The 17289-nt window shown below is 55.1% G+C and overlaps 1 protein-coding gene across 11 annotated transcripts in view; it reads right to left on the reverse strand.

The window, feature by feature from the left end:
* DIP2C (disco interacting protein 2 homolog C) overlaps positions 1-17289 on the reverse strand; it is a 408190-nt gene that overhangs the window by 97780 nt on the left and 293121 nt on the right. For all 11 annotated transcript variants that reach the window (XM_053225170.1, XM_053225168.1, XM_053225171.1 and 8 more), the window contains 7 exons: positions 13126-13249; positions 12721-12830; positions 12505-12607; positions 10733-10797; positions 9216-9309; positions 8999-9118; positions 7706-7820 (listed from right to left, as the gene is read on the reverse strand). In XM_053225170.1, the coding sequence (XP_053081145.1) occupies positions 7706-7820; positions 8999-9118; positions 9216-9309; positions 10733-10797; positions 12505-12607; positions 12721-12830; positions 13126-13249 (731 nt within the window). The remainder of the gene's footprint in view (positions 1-7705; positions 7821-8998; positions 9119-9215; positions 9310-10732; positions 10798-12504; positions 12608-12720; positions 12831-13125; positions 13250-17289) is intronic.

Genomic DNA, 17289 nt, shown 5'->3' on the forward strand with positions numbered 1-17289 from the left:
TGTTTCAGGGGGGATGTCTAAGGCTTCCATTGAAAACTGTGAGCCCAGAACCTTCTAACACACTCACCACTGTGTTGGTGACAGGCGATCGGCTACTGACCAGGGAAAGGACATCAAGATGCCTAACAACCACGGCACCCACCGTGAGGCCGGGCTTTCTGCTCTGGACAGGCAAACTCAGAGCAGCCAGAGAAGCCGACCAGTGTGCACGGCTGGCCCTCACAGCCCAAACCCATGGGGGTCTGGCAGCTTTGCCATGGCTACTCCGCTGGCTAATTCATGGATGCTTCTTACAGAAGAGAACCACAGACTGACAGACCTTCCAGAAAGAGCCTGAAGTCCTACAAGTTGTGAGCCACGGAACGCACCTACAATTTCACCCTCACTGCTGACCACACACAGGAACTGGGCATCATTTCTTAGTTAAATGGACTAAAAGCCAAGCGAGCCATTAGCTGCTCTAGGCAGTTTCCTGGAAGTTCAATCTCTTTTTCATTATGAGGGCAGAGCACCTGTCCCTAAAAGATTATTAAGCATAGGACAGAGCAGCTTAGACAAGAGAAGAAAGAAGGTGGTCAGATCTCAAACCCATTTGAATGAGGGGAAACCAGTCCCCTTTGGGGCAGGCCTTTCTTTCCAAAATGGGGTGACCTAGCAGCCAAACACTTTTTTCTTTATCATTATTATATGGGGAGGAGCAAAACGTGAGGACGTAACACATCCCACACTAGAATTCATGAAGTGTCTAAGAATGGGTGCATTTTGGGGCACCTGGGTGGCTCAGTCGGTTGAGTGTCTGACGTCAGCCCAGGTCACGATCTCGCGGTCCGTGGGTTCAAGCCCCATGCTGGGCTCTGTGCTGACAGCTCAGAGCCTGGAATCTGCTTTGGATTGTGTCTCCCTCTCTCTCTGCCCCTCCCCCACTTGTGCCCTGTCTCTCTCTCTCAAAAATAAATATTAAAAAAACTTAAAAAGGAAACAAATAATGTGTGCATTTTGTCCTCACTCTGGACCCACAAGAGTATCCATTAGCCATCCTGGATCCCCACGCAGAACGGCTTGAATAGAATGGATCAAGACATTTTTACTCAGTAACCCAGCTTCTGACCTTTTATGTGTGGAAAATCCCCTGCAGTCTCCGGCGTGCTTGGAGTTAAGTGCACAGACTCACTCTCCAAAAGCAAGATTTGTTACCACCTCTGCACAGTTGTTCACGTGCAACACTTGGAATGGGGAGTTTTCCCTTCCATTCACGGAAAGGAGCATGTTCACAAAATGCAAGTGACTGGCATTTCTGTCATATCTGTTTGAAAATGACTTAAATATTCTAGGTCAACCAAAGAACAGCGTAACCAGTGACCATCCATGCAGGGTTGATGCGATGGCTGGTGACCATCCACGTGAGGCACGTGGTAGCTGGTTACGAAGGCTTCTTCTATGTGACCACTGGCGTGTAATAGCTTCCATATGCGTCGCGAGCCTCACAGTCACGTGAAAGATCCTGGTGACCAGACTGAGGAGCAAGGAAAGGTAGTGTGGAACGTGTGGGTGTGCCCTGAGGCCAACTTAATTTTGATGGCGCCGTTATTCCCAATTCCATTTAGCACACTGCAGTCGTGGCTCATTTTCCTATCTGTTCCTGTCCCCAGACTTGTCTGTGGGCCTGGGAGAGGATGCCCATCACAGGACTGTGATGTCTGAGGAGACGTCCCAGCCAACAGGGTGGGGGCCCTGGGAGGGTTGCAGGGGTTCTTCCTCAGAGCTGGGCAGGGCGATGGCCATCTCTGTTCTCGTCAACTCCTGACCTTATACAGCTTTGCACACGACTTAAATCCTGTGCCTCGCTCCCCAAGTTCTGGTGGGAGGCAGGCCTCCCGCCCGCACTCTGGGGTCCCAAGCTTGCCCTCTCCACCCTGCATTAGCACATCACTGGGGACACGCGCAGCTGCTGCTCAAGACCTCACCCCCGAGGGCGTGTCCTCCTGCCTCAGCCTATCACGGGACCGACCTTGAAGGGCCGCCCACAGAAAGCAGGAAGGACACACGGCCTTCCTGCTGCTGTTCTCTGGGTGGACCTGGACGTGACACCAAACAGCAGCTGGATCGTCACGTGAAAACACAAACCAGCAGACATAACACCACACGCGACTCCACTCAGTCAGAACACAAGCTAGAAACCTTCCTGCACACGTGTGTGGGCTCGTCTGCACAGACACCTGGGCAAAGCCCCGGCTCTTCATGGCGTCTGCTTTTGGTGAGTCGCACAGGGTGGTCAGCGGGATGTGCACGGGAAGGACCTTTGCGTCTCGGGTCACATACTCAACGTTTTTCTTTCACTTGTTCCACTTGCTTATTTGTAAACTACACACAAGGCCAGGTCACAATCAACGATGGACACACCAGGAAATCACACGGCACATGGGGCGGTAGCGAACATGAAGAAGGGAGGGCAGCAAGCCTGGAGGACCACGGTCAGGACAGGCCCCCAGTGAGGCCAGCAGGGACGGGCTGGACCCAGCCCCTGTGCTTGCAGGTGGGGAAAGGGCAAGGAGGCCATGGCTGGGCTGTGTGCAGGGTGGGGGCGAGTGTGACCTGTGCACCCCTGCACACAAGCTGCCACGGAGTGGGGCCAGGGGAGGCAGGGGGGTGGGAGGCGCAGGGGATTCAGGGTGTTTACACGGCCTCCTCTGAACGGTAAGTGGAGCACACCTTGGGGCTGGACGATGCTGGTACTGAAAGTCATTTCCGCTCTGCCTCCTTCCTTCCCATACCAAGGAGAACGGAGTCATGTCTGGTCTCTGCACAGTCCTGGATTTAACCTAAAATTTCATAGAGAAGCTACAGCAGCGGGCTGGTGCGAGGGGAAAGCTCCGTGATCGCGAGTTGCCAGGCCGCGGCTGATGAGCAGGGCGCTAACTCACCTTGGGACGTAGCTGGTGTGGGCCGGGGCTCAGGGTCTGGGGAGTGCGCGTCAGCAGACACGGCTAGTCGCATCTGCTTCCTCTACAGGTGGGAGAAACTGAGTGTCTCAGAGGTGAACAGGTCTACAGTGACGCAAGTGGACGGTCAGTGTAAAAATCTGCCTTTTCTGCCACCTAGCGTGGCCATGAGATCACAAGGACACTTAAAAAGTGCTCTCCCAGATCTACACAGTTCTGGGCAGACAACGTGAGGTGGGTGACAGCACAGCACATGCCTGGCAGACACCTGCCAAGCTACCCAGTCTCGAAATGCAGCTTGAACCTTGTCCACAGGACCCAGATTCCCTCCCAGATGGTACAGTGGGGACACAGTTTGTGATTTCAAGTCTCATCAAACCCAAAACGAGGGGCAGGGAAGCACCCGGGAGCACTGCCCACCATGCGGCGTCTCAGCACGTGGGGCTAGACATCACAATCCCTCACCCCTGCTCATCATGACCAAGCAGAGGGCTGTCTTCCCAAGCAGCTCCATGCAGAAGTGTGCAATCGGAGGCTGCGTTTCTCCAGGACCCAGGACGTCTTGGGACAGGAAACCACTCAGCCAAGACCACAGTGCTACCCAAAACGACGGGTTTTAAAAACTGCAACACAATTTTTAACATCACCTGCAGCCTGCTTCGTGTCAGGTGTGCTGGCGGGGATTTTCATCTGAATTTCAGAAACGTCCTCCTACTTCAGTTTTGGTCCAAGACACTGAAGAACGCGAAATCGGAGAACGAAGGCAGTTAACGGTGCAGAGGCATTTATGGGGCCCAGGAGCACCTCCAATGGATCACACGATGATCTTTAAGAACCCTCTGCTTTCAAATACCTTACAAGGATCTTCCCCAAAATTATCTTTATTTGGCTACAACTGTTAAGTTGATGATCAAGTATGTTAGAATTCCAACTAAACGCTTTTCCCTGTTTGATGCAGAGGCAAAATGGAGGGGTCACACTTCACTATCTGTCACCAAGCGTGACCATGAGGCCCCAGGCCAGGGGACCGTCTTCCGAGAAGCCTCGGGAGATACCCAGGCCATCACAACACGTTCAAACGGTGGTCAACAGTGCAAGCTGAGCACAGGGCTCACATCTTTATTCTGAAACAGACAGCCTGGAAGCTTCAAGACAAAACAAGCAGAAACATTTAAACCTCACAGCTTCAGCAAGGACGGGGTGACACAGAAGACGTCAGGCCTGGCCGTCGCCTCCCTCGGGAGTCTGCTCCTCTGGAGCCACGCTGCTGCTGCCACCAGAGGCAGACACGTGAGCCGCCACTGACCCTGTGAGGCATCAAGGGAGCTGTTTCCGTGCTAAGCAGGTCCGAGTGGTGCCTGCCACTCGTCCCAGCACCAGCGAGCGGCTAACATGCGCTCCTGGTGATTCAAGTGCTGAAGACAGCGACAGGAGGTGGCTGGCGAGCTTGGGTTTCTCTGGGAGGAAGATGGCCAACGGTGTCTGAGGACAGAGTGAGCCTTCCCACGCGCCAGAACCACGGGCCAGCCCCGCAAGCTGGGAGCACAGGCGGACACAGCTCATCCACTGCCTTTCCAGTAGAGGGCAGAGTGCATACTCCGGGCCCCGTAGCCCTGCTGGCTTCCATTAACCAGCAGCTCTGCCAGGGCCCGCCCCACGCGAGCAGGTGCGGCCGTGTGCCAGCGACGCTTCAGAACGGCCCGTGTGAGACTCAAGGACTCGCGCTCTATTCCCCTCACTCAATGACAGCATCAGGGCAAATCCTCTCACTGCCTCACGTGGGTGGTGTGCCCTCCGAGGCCCACGCGGGCCCCACTTTGCTCACAGCTCTGTGTCCAGCACAGGTGCTGGGAGGACAGGCACCCATGGACACCTGCTGAGCTAAGAGCCCGAGGAGGACCAGCGCCCACAAACAGTGCAAGTGAAGTGAATAAATACCGCTCTTGAGGATTAGGAAATGTTTGCAGTAAAACCAGTTTGGGATTAGAAACTGACATTTGCTGAAGCCAGTCACAAACCTTTTCCGTTTTAACCCTTCGGACTATTAAGGATAGTCAATAACATAGTAAGCTGAACTGGTATGAGCTACGGAAGATTTTGTGAGGAGACCATGGCAGATATTTGACCGAGGTGGTAACCTCATGTGTCATTTCTGCTAAGTCAGCTCCACTTGTGACACATGGAGTGAGGACAGGTGGTGCAGGGGGCAGGCGGATGGTCCTGAGCCTTTCTGGGGACAATCTTTCTGCCAGCCTGCCACCCTGACCCCTGCCCACATGACAGCCATCTCCAGCTATGGTGGGCTACAGGACAGAGGGCTCACAAGGAGCCCTGGTCACCTGTATCCACTGCCCTATCCCAGCCCCTTGATTTTCTTCTGGTTATTTTGGAAACAGCAGACCTCGAAGGTGTGAAAGTGGTGGCCAGGGTCATGGTTGGGTGCGAGAGAAGCCGGTGGGTCTGCAAAGAGATGCCAGCTCAGTTCAAAGCAAGGCAGATGGAATCAAGTCTCTGTAAGTATAACCACACTCCCGCCTGCTCCAAGCAGGAGCTGACTAGCCCACAGTCTCACAGAGGAGTGGCATCTGCCAGCCGCAGGGCAGAGAAGGACGAGAGCCTCTAACACTGCCATTCCCAGCCCTCGATGCTGGTGTGGACTCAGCCAAGGCAGGTCTGTGCAGGGGATGTGTGGGGATGCATGAGGGGAGGCGTGGGCACATGGGGGGGGGCAGGGAGGCACACGGGGCAATGTGTGGTGGTGTGTGGCATAAGGCAGGGCATAGGGGGCCTGGGGAGGCAAATGGGGAGGCCTGGGGCACGTGTGGGGCATGGGGAGCTGGGGGAGGCTCATGAAAAAGCGCATGGGGGAGGCGCAGGGGGCACGCGGGGGTGCCTGGGGATGTTTGAGGCACTGACCACAGGGGAACTGCAGCGGAGGCCATTCAGCACAACCCCAGGAAAGAGCAACCCCTTAATTTGTCTGTTTGGGGTATTAAAGTTTTAATCTTCTTAAAAGATTTTTAGACATTTTTAGAGAAACAACGAAAACTCCTTAGCTGATGGGGCGCCTGGGTGGCTCACTCGGTTAAGCCTCCGGTTTCTGCTCAGGTCATGATCTCACAATTTGTGGGTTTGAGCCCCACATCAGGCTCTGTGCTGACAGCTCAGAACCTGGAGCCTGCTTCGGATTCTCATACATACATACATACATATATATATATGCATACACATACACACACACACGTATATGTAAGTGTGTGTGTGTTTATCCTTCAAAAAAAAATCCTTCACTGACCTTTCCTCCCTCTGCCATCAAGTCTGGCATAATCCACTCTACATATCCCAATGTACACAGGAAGCTTCTAGGAAATACACAAATCATCTGATGCTAACAACTGGATCTTCTATGTGTCAGAATCATTACTTATCTTGTGAATTATCTATGGCAATGGTGCTACATCACACAACTGCACAATCTTAACACTTCAAGGCCAGAGGAAATTAAGAGTCCTGAGTCTAAGCCCCTCAACTCATTGGTGGAGAAAACTAAGGCCCTGGAGATAAGGAACATGCCCAGGACCCTGTGGCCAGACCCTGGCTGTGTCTCCCGGGGGTGTCTCCCTAGCGTCTACACTCAGGCTCAAATTGGACATGGTTTAATACTGATCTCAGGAGAGCACTGTGGTATCCAACCTGCTCCCAAAGCCTCCAGGATTCTGTCCAAGGCCAGACACGAATAGCGGGAGATGATATGTGGAGCACCTCCTGTTAGAACAGTGACACCTTCTAAAAATTGGAAATTGGATCCTGGTTCGTGGCGCCATATTCCCTCATCAATTTTAAAATGTGCGACAGACTTCTAATTTCTGCTTCAATCAAAATTAAAACTTTGTTGATACTTTAAAGGTTTTCGATTTCTCAACCTGTTAGGCAGTGTGGTTGACTTTACGTTAACTAACAAGTAAAACCGTCAGAAGTTGTATTACTTACACTCTTCCCCTGAGTATTTTTGGGGACCCAAACCTTTCAGTAATGAGGGCAGAAATCACATGCTTTTGTGTGCTGAAAGCTGTGTCGTCCATTCTTATGATGGAGCACATTTGTGTGACGCGAGATAAAACCTCGTCAGCGATGGAAGGCAAAGATACCAAGTCGGGTCCCAAGCTGCAAGCATGCAGGTGATGCAAATATTCCTTTCCCACACTGTGAGGATGGCAGATGACGGATGACGATCAAACAGGCCCTTGCTGCACTTCTCAGCTTGGGTGGGATTGGCTTTATGCACCCGTATCCACGCCACCCCCACAAGTGTGCCCAGCACCGGAGCAGGCGGTGAGGCCGACTGACTGATGAACGACCAAGAGCATGAGTGACGCAGGCCCCGTGTCCACGCACAGACCCGAAAGCCCTCGGACGTGCCACCACAGCGCGAGAGCTCAGAAAGCCAGGACCTCGTGGAAGCTGTATGTCAGCAGGCCCAGCCCTGCCGTGAACACCTCACCCCACCCAGCATCGACGCAGCCCACCCCCGCAAAACACCAGGCCAGATGCGGGCACATGGAAATGTGGGTGACCCCCAAGGACGGGACGTCACTGCTCGCTGTACCTCCAGACGGGCCTCACGCAGTCACTCCCCAGACTAATGGATCCGGAAGAATCTGTCCCGGCACACGCAGGGAAGCAAAGCTGGCCGCAAACGGGCCGGGTCCTGCCCTCCCCCCACACGGTGGCACCACGCAGGCGCCGCTGCAGGGGCCCAGCTGTACCTCCGGATGGCGACGGTGAGAGCCTCTGGGGAGCTGGCACAAGGACAGATGACCTCCTGGCGCAGGCCTTTACTTTGGAAGACGTTGAGGAACGCGTCGCAGGAGGAGATAGACCCTGCAGGTGAAAGGGGACCACAGTCAGCCAGCGGAAGCTCGGGACTGACTAAAACCAGCCAAACCAGCCAGACGCGAGTGCTCCTCGAGCGAGGGTGTGAGGCAGGCGGTGCGGGAACACACTTCACTCAATACCGCTTAGTACTTATGTCACCCCGAAAGATGATCCCCTCAGGCCGACTGAGCTCAAGGATTTAAAAGTGTAACTTCCGCCGATGAGCCTGCATACCTTCCCTGAGGCTTGTTCCCCCATTTTTGATATGCGTGTTCGCAAGAGGACTATATCTAAGCCAAGTGAAGACAGCTCTCCCGTGTTAACCCCGCCGGAGAGATACAGGAGTGCGGGAGTAACCGCCAGGCGCCTATCGGCAAACTACTGCCTTCCTCCACGACTGCTGCCTGAGAGCAGCCATGTGCGAGAGTGGCTCACAAGCCATGGAGCCACGGGGGAAACGGAAGAACCATGTACACAACTAACACCGAATCACGTGGGTGGGAGTCCGTGTGTACACATCACGTGTTCTGCTTTAATTGACAAATGTCAACAACGGTCAGAAACAAATGCCTCGTTCACTCACTCTGCTTCCGGCTCACGCGCCCCCCTCACAAACAACAAGCCAGCTGGGTTCTCTTCCAACCCAGGGCAGTATTTCCCGAGGTACGTTTACGGCATTCTGTGGGACTCCTAATTCACTTTACCTGGGCGGTTTTTCCCATAAAATTTTATAATGAAATTCCATGAAAATGAGAGATTAATTTCTTGACCAATAAAGTTACTAAAGACCATAAACCAATAACAGTTAATATTTCTTGAGCATGCAGCATCACTCAAGGAAATACACGCAGGGACGACTTAATTCAATCCTCATACACTCAAGATTTAGGCACCGTTTTCAGCAAAAGAAGGAGAAGGACTGAAATCAGAAGGTTAGGGTTTCTTCCACAGAATCAGGAAATGGCAACAGCAGTACTCAAGCCCCGGGTGGGAGCCAGGCACTCCTGGTCCCCTACCCGCCACCCGTCGCGGTGCCTTCAGGCTTCAGACAGTCACACTGTGAGGTCATGAGTTTGACACCGCTTCCTAACCACAGTAATGGCCGGAAAAGGAGAAGCAAAGCGCAGAAACAGACTGAAGGGGATGAGGCTCTCGCCCGCCCACGCAGCAGGTAGGTCACTTACAGGGATTTGCGCCATCAGCCACGATCAGCATCCGGAGAGAAGAGAGGTTGATGTCTCTCTGATCTCTGTGTGCTACTAACGCCCAGTGCATGTCCCTGGATTTGACACAAGCCACCTTTGCTGTGGGGACAGTAGAGGAAAGGGTCAATATGCACACGGTCAGGCCAGGAGCTGTTTGAAGGAGGGAACCGGGGCGCCGAGGCCTCTGGATGCCTACCTTTGTACTGGCAGACCTTCTGAATCCACGACAGCGGGTTCACCTTCATCAGCGCATATGGGATGCTGATCACGTGCATCATGTTCATGACGCTCTGGAAACAACGCACCAGGTGACTGCTGACACACTAGCAGGACAGGCACCCCGCCCCACCAGTCTTCGCGCGGGGACGCGACAGGCCCGGGCCCCCATCACGGGCTTGCTCCCTGCTCCACGCTGGGGGCCAAGGGCACCACTGGCCACACAGAAGATGCCAGGGAGGAGCGTGTGCATCCAGCAGGAGCCAGGCCTTGCTCTAGGAGGTGGCAGTGAAATAGAGACTCAGAAACTGCCGATCCAAAGCAAGGGCGAGCAGCTGGGGACAGCACCGACAAGACTACTAAAGAGCAACAGCATCAAAGAGGAGCTTGAATGGCAACAGCCCCCAGGCGGCTGCCGCGACCATCGGGCAGGGAGGTGGACTGAGTGCTCACGACACCACACAGGACCATCACCCCACTTGACAGGCAGGAACCCTGTGGTTCAGGAGGTCCTGGGGGCAGGCGACGGGCCTGCGGGCACAGAGCCGCAGAAGGCAGGACTGGCATCGGCTGGGGTGAGGCAGCCCGCGCTCTCCCCACGAAGCCTGCTCGCCTCGCGAGCGCACACGGGCAGCCTGGCTTCTCCAGGCTGGCACCTCCTGGGACCCAGAGGCAGAGACCAACCACAGGGAAGCCACGGAGCCCCCACCCTCCGGTCCATGTGCTGCTCATGTGCCCTCACCAAGAGGTGACAAATCACACTTCGTCTACTCATATCCTATCACTCGTGCAAAAGCCCCTAGAATTTTCTACCTCAGAAAAGATGAAGCTTAGCATAAGGAACTTACAAACAGGGGAGTAAAGATCACCACCTATGAAACTGACACAGCGATGCTCCAGCAGTTAAGCTATGCACACCTGCAAGGGCTGTGCAGACCTTAGATAACCAGGCTGGGTCTCCATCAAAGCGCCTGCAGCTCTGAACTGCCCGCCCTGGCCAGGCAGCGCCCACAAGGAGGCGGCACGCATTTCTTTATGACGGGAGTGGAACTGTCAGCACAAGGGGGACCTGTAAAGCGCTTCCCCTGTGGCATAACCAAGCAGGTTTGCAAAATATTCACAAGCACTGACTCACAGAAAGGAAAAAGAACAACAGTGTCAGAGTGAAACCAAATGCAAAGGAAAAGTGACCCAGACGGGAGAAGTGACTAACTAACATCATCGCAGTCGTGATTCCAGAAGGGGGCAGAGAGATACCCTGTTTCCTCGACAGCTGCACCTCTATATGGTGGGGGGGGGAGGGGGGTTGTGACTCCCGTGAGCGGCTGACTCCCGCAGGCTTCCTGGGCTTGGGAAGTCGCATTAGCAGACAGCTTAAAGCTTCCAGCAATTAACAGCTTTGCTCCCCAATGCGAGAGGGGCTTGGGCGAGTGGCCGTGTGTACAGACCCTAATTCTGGCTGTGGCCCGGGGGGGACAGGGGAAGGGTCACACTTACTGTTAGGATGCCATGCCAGAGCCCAACGTCCTTCTTGAAATCCAACACATTCACTATGGTTTCCGCTGAACAAATAAAAACGGAAGATTTTCATGTAGCACAGCCCAAAGGGCAAAGACAATCCAACATCATGTCAGGGGCAGTACAGGACCTTGGAAACATGGTTCCCAGTACCTCTGCAGACATCCTGCAGCCTGCAAACCCATTTAAAAACACTGCCCACCTGGAAAAGTGTTTCTAGCCTCCTGACACATCAGTTAACAGCGACGGCTTCACAGGCCACTTAAAACATTTTATTCCTTCTATTTATGTCCTTACTGCCCCTCCCTGCCTGTAACTTTTTAAAGATTCTTTTCATTTCCATCATGGGATACCCCAGGAAAGGGAAGTGCTTTCCAGCAAAGGCAGGGCGTCACATCACTAGAAGCCTCAGGGTGGCTGGAGTCATAAAGGAGGCACGGGATTTGGAAGGACGGTGACGGAACAGTGTTCAAGGTTTATGGGGGACACCTCATGAAGCGGGGAGAAAGGCTGCTAACGATACATAGTTGAAAACAAGGGCCACGGTGGCACGTGGAAGCTACGTGGAAAAACTTTTCTGAAGCCACACTTGACACCGGGCATTTCCTGACGCCTCCTCTTAGGTCCATACGCTGTCCTTGTGCTGCTCGCCAGAGCTTTGGTATCGTGCACCTGACCCCACTTCACAGAGAAGGCAGGCGTCCCCGCGTGAAGGAAACAGCCTCTGTTCCACGTCCTACGAGTATTTTCACTTTAGAAATAAGGAGCCAGTGTGTGTGTGTGTTTTCTCCGGCACCCGTAAAAGCGACAGCCCTGGACCTTCAAGAAAGCAGAACAAGGAATACAAGTCCTGAGGCTGTGAGAAACGATTAGCAGTCACGTGTCTCAAGGTGAAAGTACCTTGGAAACTAGTTTAGGGACCAAACGTGAGCCAGAACATCCCCAGGACACAAATGAATTGTCTTTTCAGAGAGACATTGCCAGTGGCATTGGGGACAGAGAAGGAGAGGAGCATCCAACCCCCAGGGCAGCGCAGATGCCACCACCAGCTTCCTCAGGCACCAGCCCCAGGGCTGCGCTCACGTCCAAGTCCCCAGGGCAGGGCCTTGGTCACAGAAGCCCCAGCCAGGAGGTAGCTGGTTACCTGGGTGGACCCTGCCTTTTATGACCCCCAGCCAGCACCGTGGCCACGGTTACCTCTGGTCACCTACCTCCTGGCCTCCAGGACCGTCCTGTTCGGGAGACAGAGTGTGCGTCATAAAAACCACACCCTCAGCAGCTGCTGCCCACCCTGAGAAGCTCGCAGAATCCCCATCAGAGATTCTCCCTGAGCTGCTAGGGGTGGGCTAAACGTGGGCTTTTTCTGAAGATCCCAGAGACCCTAACTTGCACCCAGGCATGAACACCCACAGAATTAACTATCTGCTACAGCTTGAGCCGTGCCCTCTGAGTTCATGGGTGGAAGCCCGCACACCGGCATGGCTGCCATTGGAAATACGGCTTCTGCCAAGGTCACGAGGGTTCGGTGAGGTCATGGGGCGGGTCTGATCCCATCAGGACCCACATCCTGGAGAGATGAGACACCAGAGCTCTCTCGCCCTGCACAGCGAGGGCAACAAGAAGGCACCGCCTGCCGAGCTCCATGCAAACCTGACATCACTCCTTCCATTACCAGGGGGAGTGACTCAGTCCCTCCACAGCTGACACGAGCCTCCCAGGGACGCAGTCTTGAGTCAGGGCCCTGCCCATACCTTCCGTGTAGCCGCATGCCTGCGTGAGAGCCTGGCAGTGGGTCAGCAGCGCGATCCTGGTCACGGTCACCCCGAGCACGCTTCCGTCCTTGCAGGTCTTATACTGAAATGAGATGGGGACGTGCAGAGAGGGGTACAGAGAGGACAACGCGGCTGCCCCAGTCAGGCCAAGGTCGGCCCAACTGCTCGATGCCCGTGGGCAGCGTTGCAACTCACCTCTATGTACGCGGTATCGTTGTTCGCATCTTTGATGTGTGGGAACCAATCTCGAGGGGGCTTGGAGAGATGCTTTGACTCTGTGACAAACCACAGCAGCTTTGGCCAACCTTGCAAAGAAACAAACAGACCCCTCTGAGAGGTGTACTACCCAGAAACCAGGCTTGCCAAGTCATTTCCCCTTCCTGTGGCCCATGTGACATGAACCAGGGGGGATCGTCAGTGCTTCCTCAAGCCTCAGACAACGTCAACAGCACACATACTGCCGGGTAAACCACGCCACACGGCAGGCTGACAACAGCAGACGTATTGCATTCCGTGTGCAGAAGAGCATGTCCAGGGGAGACGCAGGACCTTCCTGAGTGAAGAGCCAGACCCCCAACTAGGCTCCTGGCTGTAGCTTACCTTTGAACTGGGGGATCTCCCCGGTTGGGCTTTTCGGCAGCCCTTTGTGGCAGGCGTCGCTCGTCAAGGCCACAGTGACTCCACAGCTTCCAAGCAAGAACCCAATCTGCTGGCTCCCCGCGTCCTGGGAGAGGCGACAGACACAGAAGTCACAAAGCCGGGAAGGACGGGTACCCTCCTGGCAAGACGTGGCCTTGTCCCTGGGTTCTGGGAGGGAGGGAACCTCCCCGGACTCTGCAGAACTGGGATCACAGCCCCGGTTGCCGCTTGCTGCTGTGTGACCTCGAACGGGACGGCGAGGTCACTCAGTCTCAGTTTCCTCACCTGTGCCATGGGGTGAGAGCAGAGCCCTCGAGTGGGTCTGCTGCAAGGAATAAACTGGAGGAGCATGGACAGTGCTCAGTGTGCGCCTGGCACATAGTGGGTCCCTTAAACAGCTGCTGCTACGACTCCCTCCAGTTCCCTAAGACTATGACCATAGAACGTAACTGTCGTGGAGAGCAGAAAGGGTTCGTCTTCCTCCGTAACACAGAGCCTGACTTTACTCAGAGCACAGGGCCCTGCTGTGTCTGTTGACATCCACTGTGGGCGAACTAGACGCCCGTTCCCAACCAAAAGGCCTGCCACCCTTGTGCGCCCGGAGTACGTCTGTGACCAAGGACACAGCCGGACAGGCGCCTGCTGCAGGACTTGGATGCTGGCGGGCCAGCACCAGAAGCACCAGAAGCCCCAAATGACCAGCACTGACTTAGGAGCACGGCATCCCGCGGACCCCACGGGATGGAGCTTTCCTCGGAGAGGCGATCCAGGGGCTGCCAACCTGTGGTTTTGTTGCTGACCACATCTGGCTGCCCGCAGCAGGTCTGCTCAACCGGCTTTCTTCATCCCCACAGTCACACCAGCCAGGATTTAGAAAATAAAACGAAAGCCAGCAAGGAGCGGACATTCCTACAACTGAAACATCACAACACGGTGAACCGGCCACCCTGGTTTGTTCCCACCGGGCCCTTCCTGAGCCCGCGGACAACCCAGCAAGCTTGTGGGCAGACCAGCCCTGCCTTCCGGTCACTCCGCCCACGTACGCCTCACTAAGAAAGCGTGTGGTGACAGGGTCTCCAGTGGGTAAAATCAGCAGCACGGATGTCTTCAAACGAGCCTATCAAGCAACTGGTTCACAGTTTAACCCTACGGTGAAATCCAGGTCTCCTCACTCGGAATCGCACCGCCAACCTCCCGATACCCCATGCAGCGCAGAGAGGTGAGCAGGGGGCTGGCGCCCGACGGACAGGGACGTTCCCGTTTCAGGACCCTCACGGTACTTTTCCCTCAAGCAATGCTTTTTCAAGTGGAGTTTTTAATACTCACTCCAATGTGAATTTGGAGGTCATGTTGCCAAACATCGAGACAAGTTCTGAGGTCATGTCTGGTGGCAGGGAGGCATTTCTTTGTGAGCAGGAATTCGCTACCTCAGAGCCACATGAGCCAACAGCTCGGGAGAGTGAGCACGGGTCTGTGGGCTGGGACCTGCCAGGGCCTGCGGCCGTGCCAAGGGCTCGCAACCCATCTCGGTTTTCTCGGCAGACACCACCCCTGCGCCCTTTCTACAACCTGCTCGAGACTGATGTTCAAAGTGACACATTCACACACACGAGACAGCTGACATAAGGCAGCAGCAGGGGACAGCAGATGAGAAGAGTAATGGACCGAATGCCACAGTTCAGCCCCAAATTCAGACCTCACCTCCAAGGGGCTTCTGTCCTCCTCATCTGGAAAATTCCTACTTGGAGCGCCAGGCAGCTGTGCAGAAACAGGTCTGCCCACCCAACCCCAGCGGCGCAGACGAGACCCCATCGCCTGCTCCCGAAGAAGCCCGTGTGTCTCCTTCACACGCTGAAGCTGAACGTGCTTGACCCCAGAGCCCGGAGCGGGTGAACACACTCTCAACACCACGTCAGAGCCACGGTCCTCCCCGGGCCCCGTCTCTACATGGGGCCTCCCGCCCAGCCTGCGGAAAGAGCCGCCTCCAGGCGGCCCGACCTGCCGCTGGCTTCGGGAAGCTGCCGTCCCGTCTCAGGGAGACTGAATGAAGCCTGTGCACTCTGGCCCCGACTCGGCGCTCCGTGTGCACCTTCCCAGGGAAGGCCCACACGCCCGGCCCGTGGTTCCTCCTCGGTTCGGTTGGGGCTCCACCCTCTCAAGAGCTGTGCTGTCAGGGCAGCCGGTGACCACCTCCCCGGTCACAAAATCCTGACGATGATTCTTTCTGGCTCGTCAAGAGAAGCCAGACCACACCTGACTTCAGCCTGTCACCTCCAACCCTCTTGCAACAGAGAGGTGCCACGTTACGTCGCCTCGTGGGAAGCCTCCCGGTCTCTCCGACGACCCCTGGAGCACCCACCAGGCCAGGCTGGACACGTCCCAACCAGGGTCTGCTCCGCCCCAGCCTCCCAGACAGGAAGCAGCAATCTCACACACAGAAGGGTGTTAACAAATGCGAGGACGGCTCACAGAAAAGTCCCTTTCGTGAACTCACTCTGCATCTGGGGCCCCCCACCACGAGGCTTGTGTTTATCCAAGTTTGTCCTGTGCCAGCTGAGCAGCTCCTTGGCTCTCAGCAGGTGGAGCAGGACAGAAGCGCAAAGGCGTCTCACACATGCACGGTGCTGCTGATGCCCGTGGCCCACGGGCCGTTGTGTCTCCGGTCCCGTGGTACTTTGGAACATGCACAGTTTGGCCCCTCCTAACAGCCTGTCACTCTCCTGTAAGATTTGCATGCCTGAGGCCCAGCCCGTGTGGGCAGAGGGGGACTGTGGGCTGGGCCTGCTCTCCGGCCGGCCGACAGAGCCTCCCTGCACACAGCCGGCTTGAACCGAAGCGCAGCCGCCTCAGGAGGGCGACAGCGCCAGGCTGTCCTAGCTCTGCTGCGACCCTGCCAGGCCCATCTCAGGAGGCCCCTGGAGGCTCCCCTCTGGCTCCCCCACGCCCCCTGGCCAAATCATCCAGGAACTCCAGCCCTTCCTACTGCAAACCCCTCACAGAAAGGGCAGCTTTCTCCTCCCACCCAAGAACTAGGAGGGAGAGTGAAGAAACACACAGGACACTAAATTGTTCGGCCCATCAAACAACATTCAGGATTTAGAAAACGGCTCTCATTAGGCCCTTCGTGGCAAACCCAGTGGCACAGAACTGGCAGAGGAAGTGTGCGACTCCATCACCTACGCTTCCGTGCACACCTTACCCCATGCTGACCTGCAAAGGACCAATGTGGTCTTCTGTTCAAAACTAAGAAAAGTCTTCCAAGGCACGAATGTCATGTTCTGAGCTCAGAGCCCGAGGCCTGGCACGCAGCTTCTGGCTTCACTGAGACAAAGTCATCTCCTGGTCCTGTTTCCCAGCAGAAAATGCTCTATGGACGGAGGAACCTAGCATCTTCTTCTGACAAGTGCCTTCTGGTCCCCTGGTTCAGGCCGATAACCCAAGGGTCTCCGTGGGCTGGGGAGGTGAGGGCACACCACCTGGCAGGTCGCAGCCTAGATGCCCAAGACAGTAGGCAGCCCAGTCCCAGCAGGGCCAACACGGCACAGGTGAGACTGTACTCCCCTGCCCACGCCTGTACCAGCAGAGCTCGCTTGTGGGTGCTCACACCTGCACGGACCCTTGCCGAACCACCAGATTTGCCACTAAGAGCTCTCAGCCTCAAAGGGGATGGTTGGGCCCCAGGGCCTAGGATAGAACACACCTAATGACATCTCCCCTCCCGTTGATTATTACTGCAGTAACCTAATACTCACACAGTTAGGAAGGTTTCCAGTACAATTAAAGTGAACCGCTTACGTGCCTGTCAAACATCCAAAGGATACTTAACCTCCTTATTTAAATGAATAATGTTTATTCATTTAATATACATCCAAGTGTGTATTAAGAAATGTTATACGGTGGCACACGTTTGCATCAGCAGTATTTGAAATGACGTGCTTGTGTCATCACGTGACCCAAAGGGCAGAGGCACGTGTCTCTTTGTTCACGTGATTTTCCTCTGCAAACCAGCTCTGCTTTGGGAGACATCAGGCTATAGACTTAAGTAGAAAAGTCTAAACCCTCTATGTGATGAGAAGCACATAAATAATAGCAACTGATCACATGAGAACATCACAGAGATAACCA

Source organism: Acinonyx jubatus, chromosome B4 (genome assembly GCF_027475565.1).
Source record: "Acinonyx jubatus isolate Ajub_Pintada_27869175 chromosome B4, VMU_Ajub_asm_v1.0, whole genome shotgun sequence".
NCBI classification, from domain to species: domain Eukaryota; kingdom Metazoa; phylum Chordata; class Mammalia; order Carnivora; family Felidae; genus Acinonyx; species Acinonyx jubatus.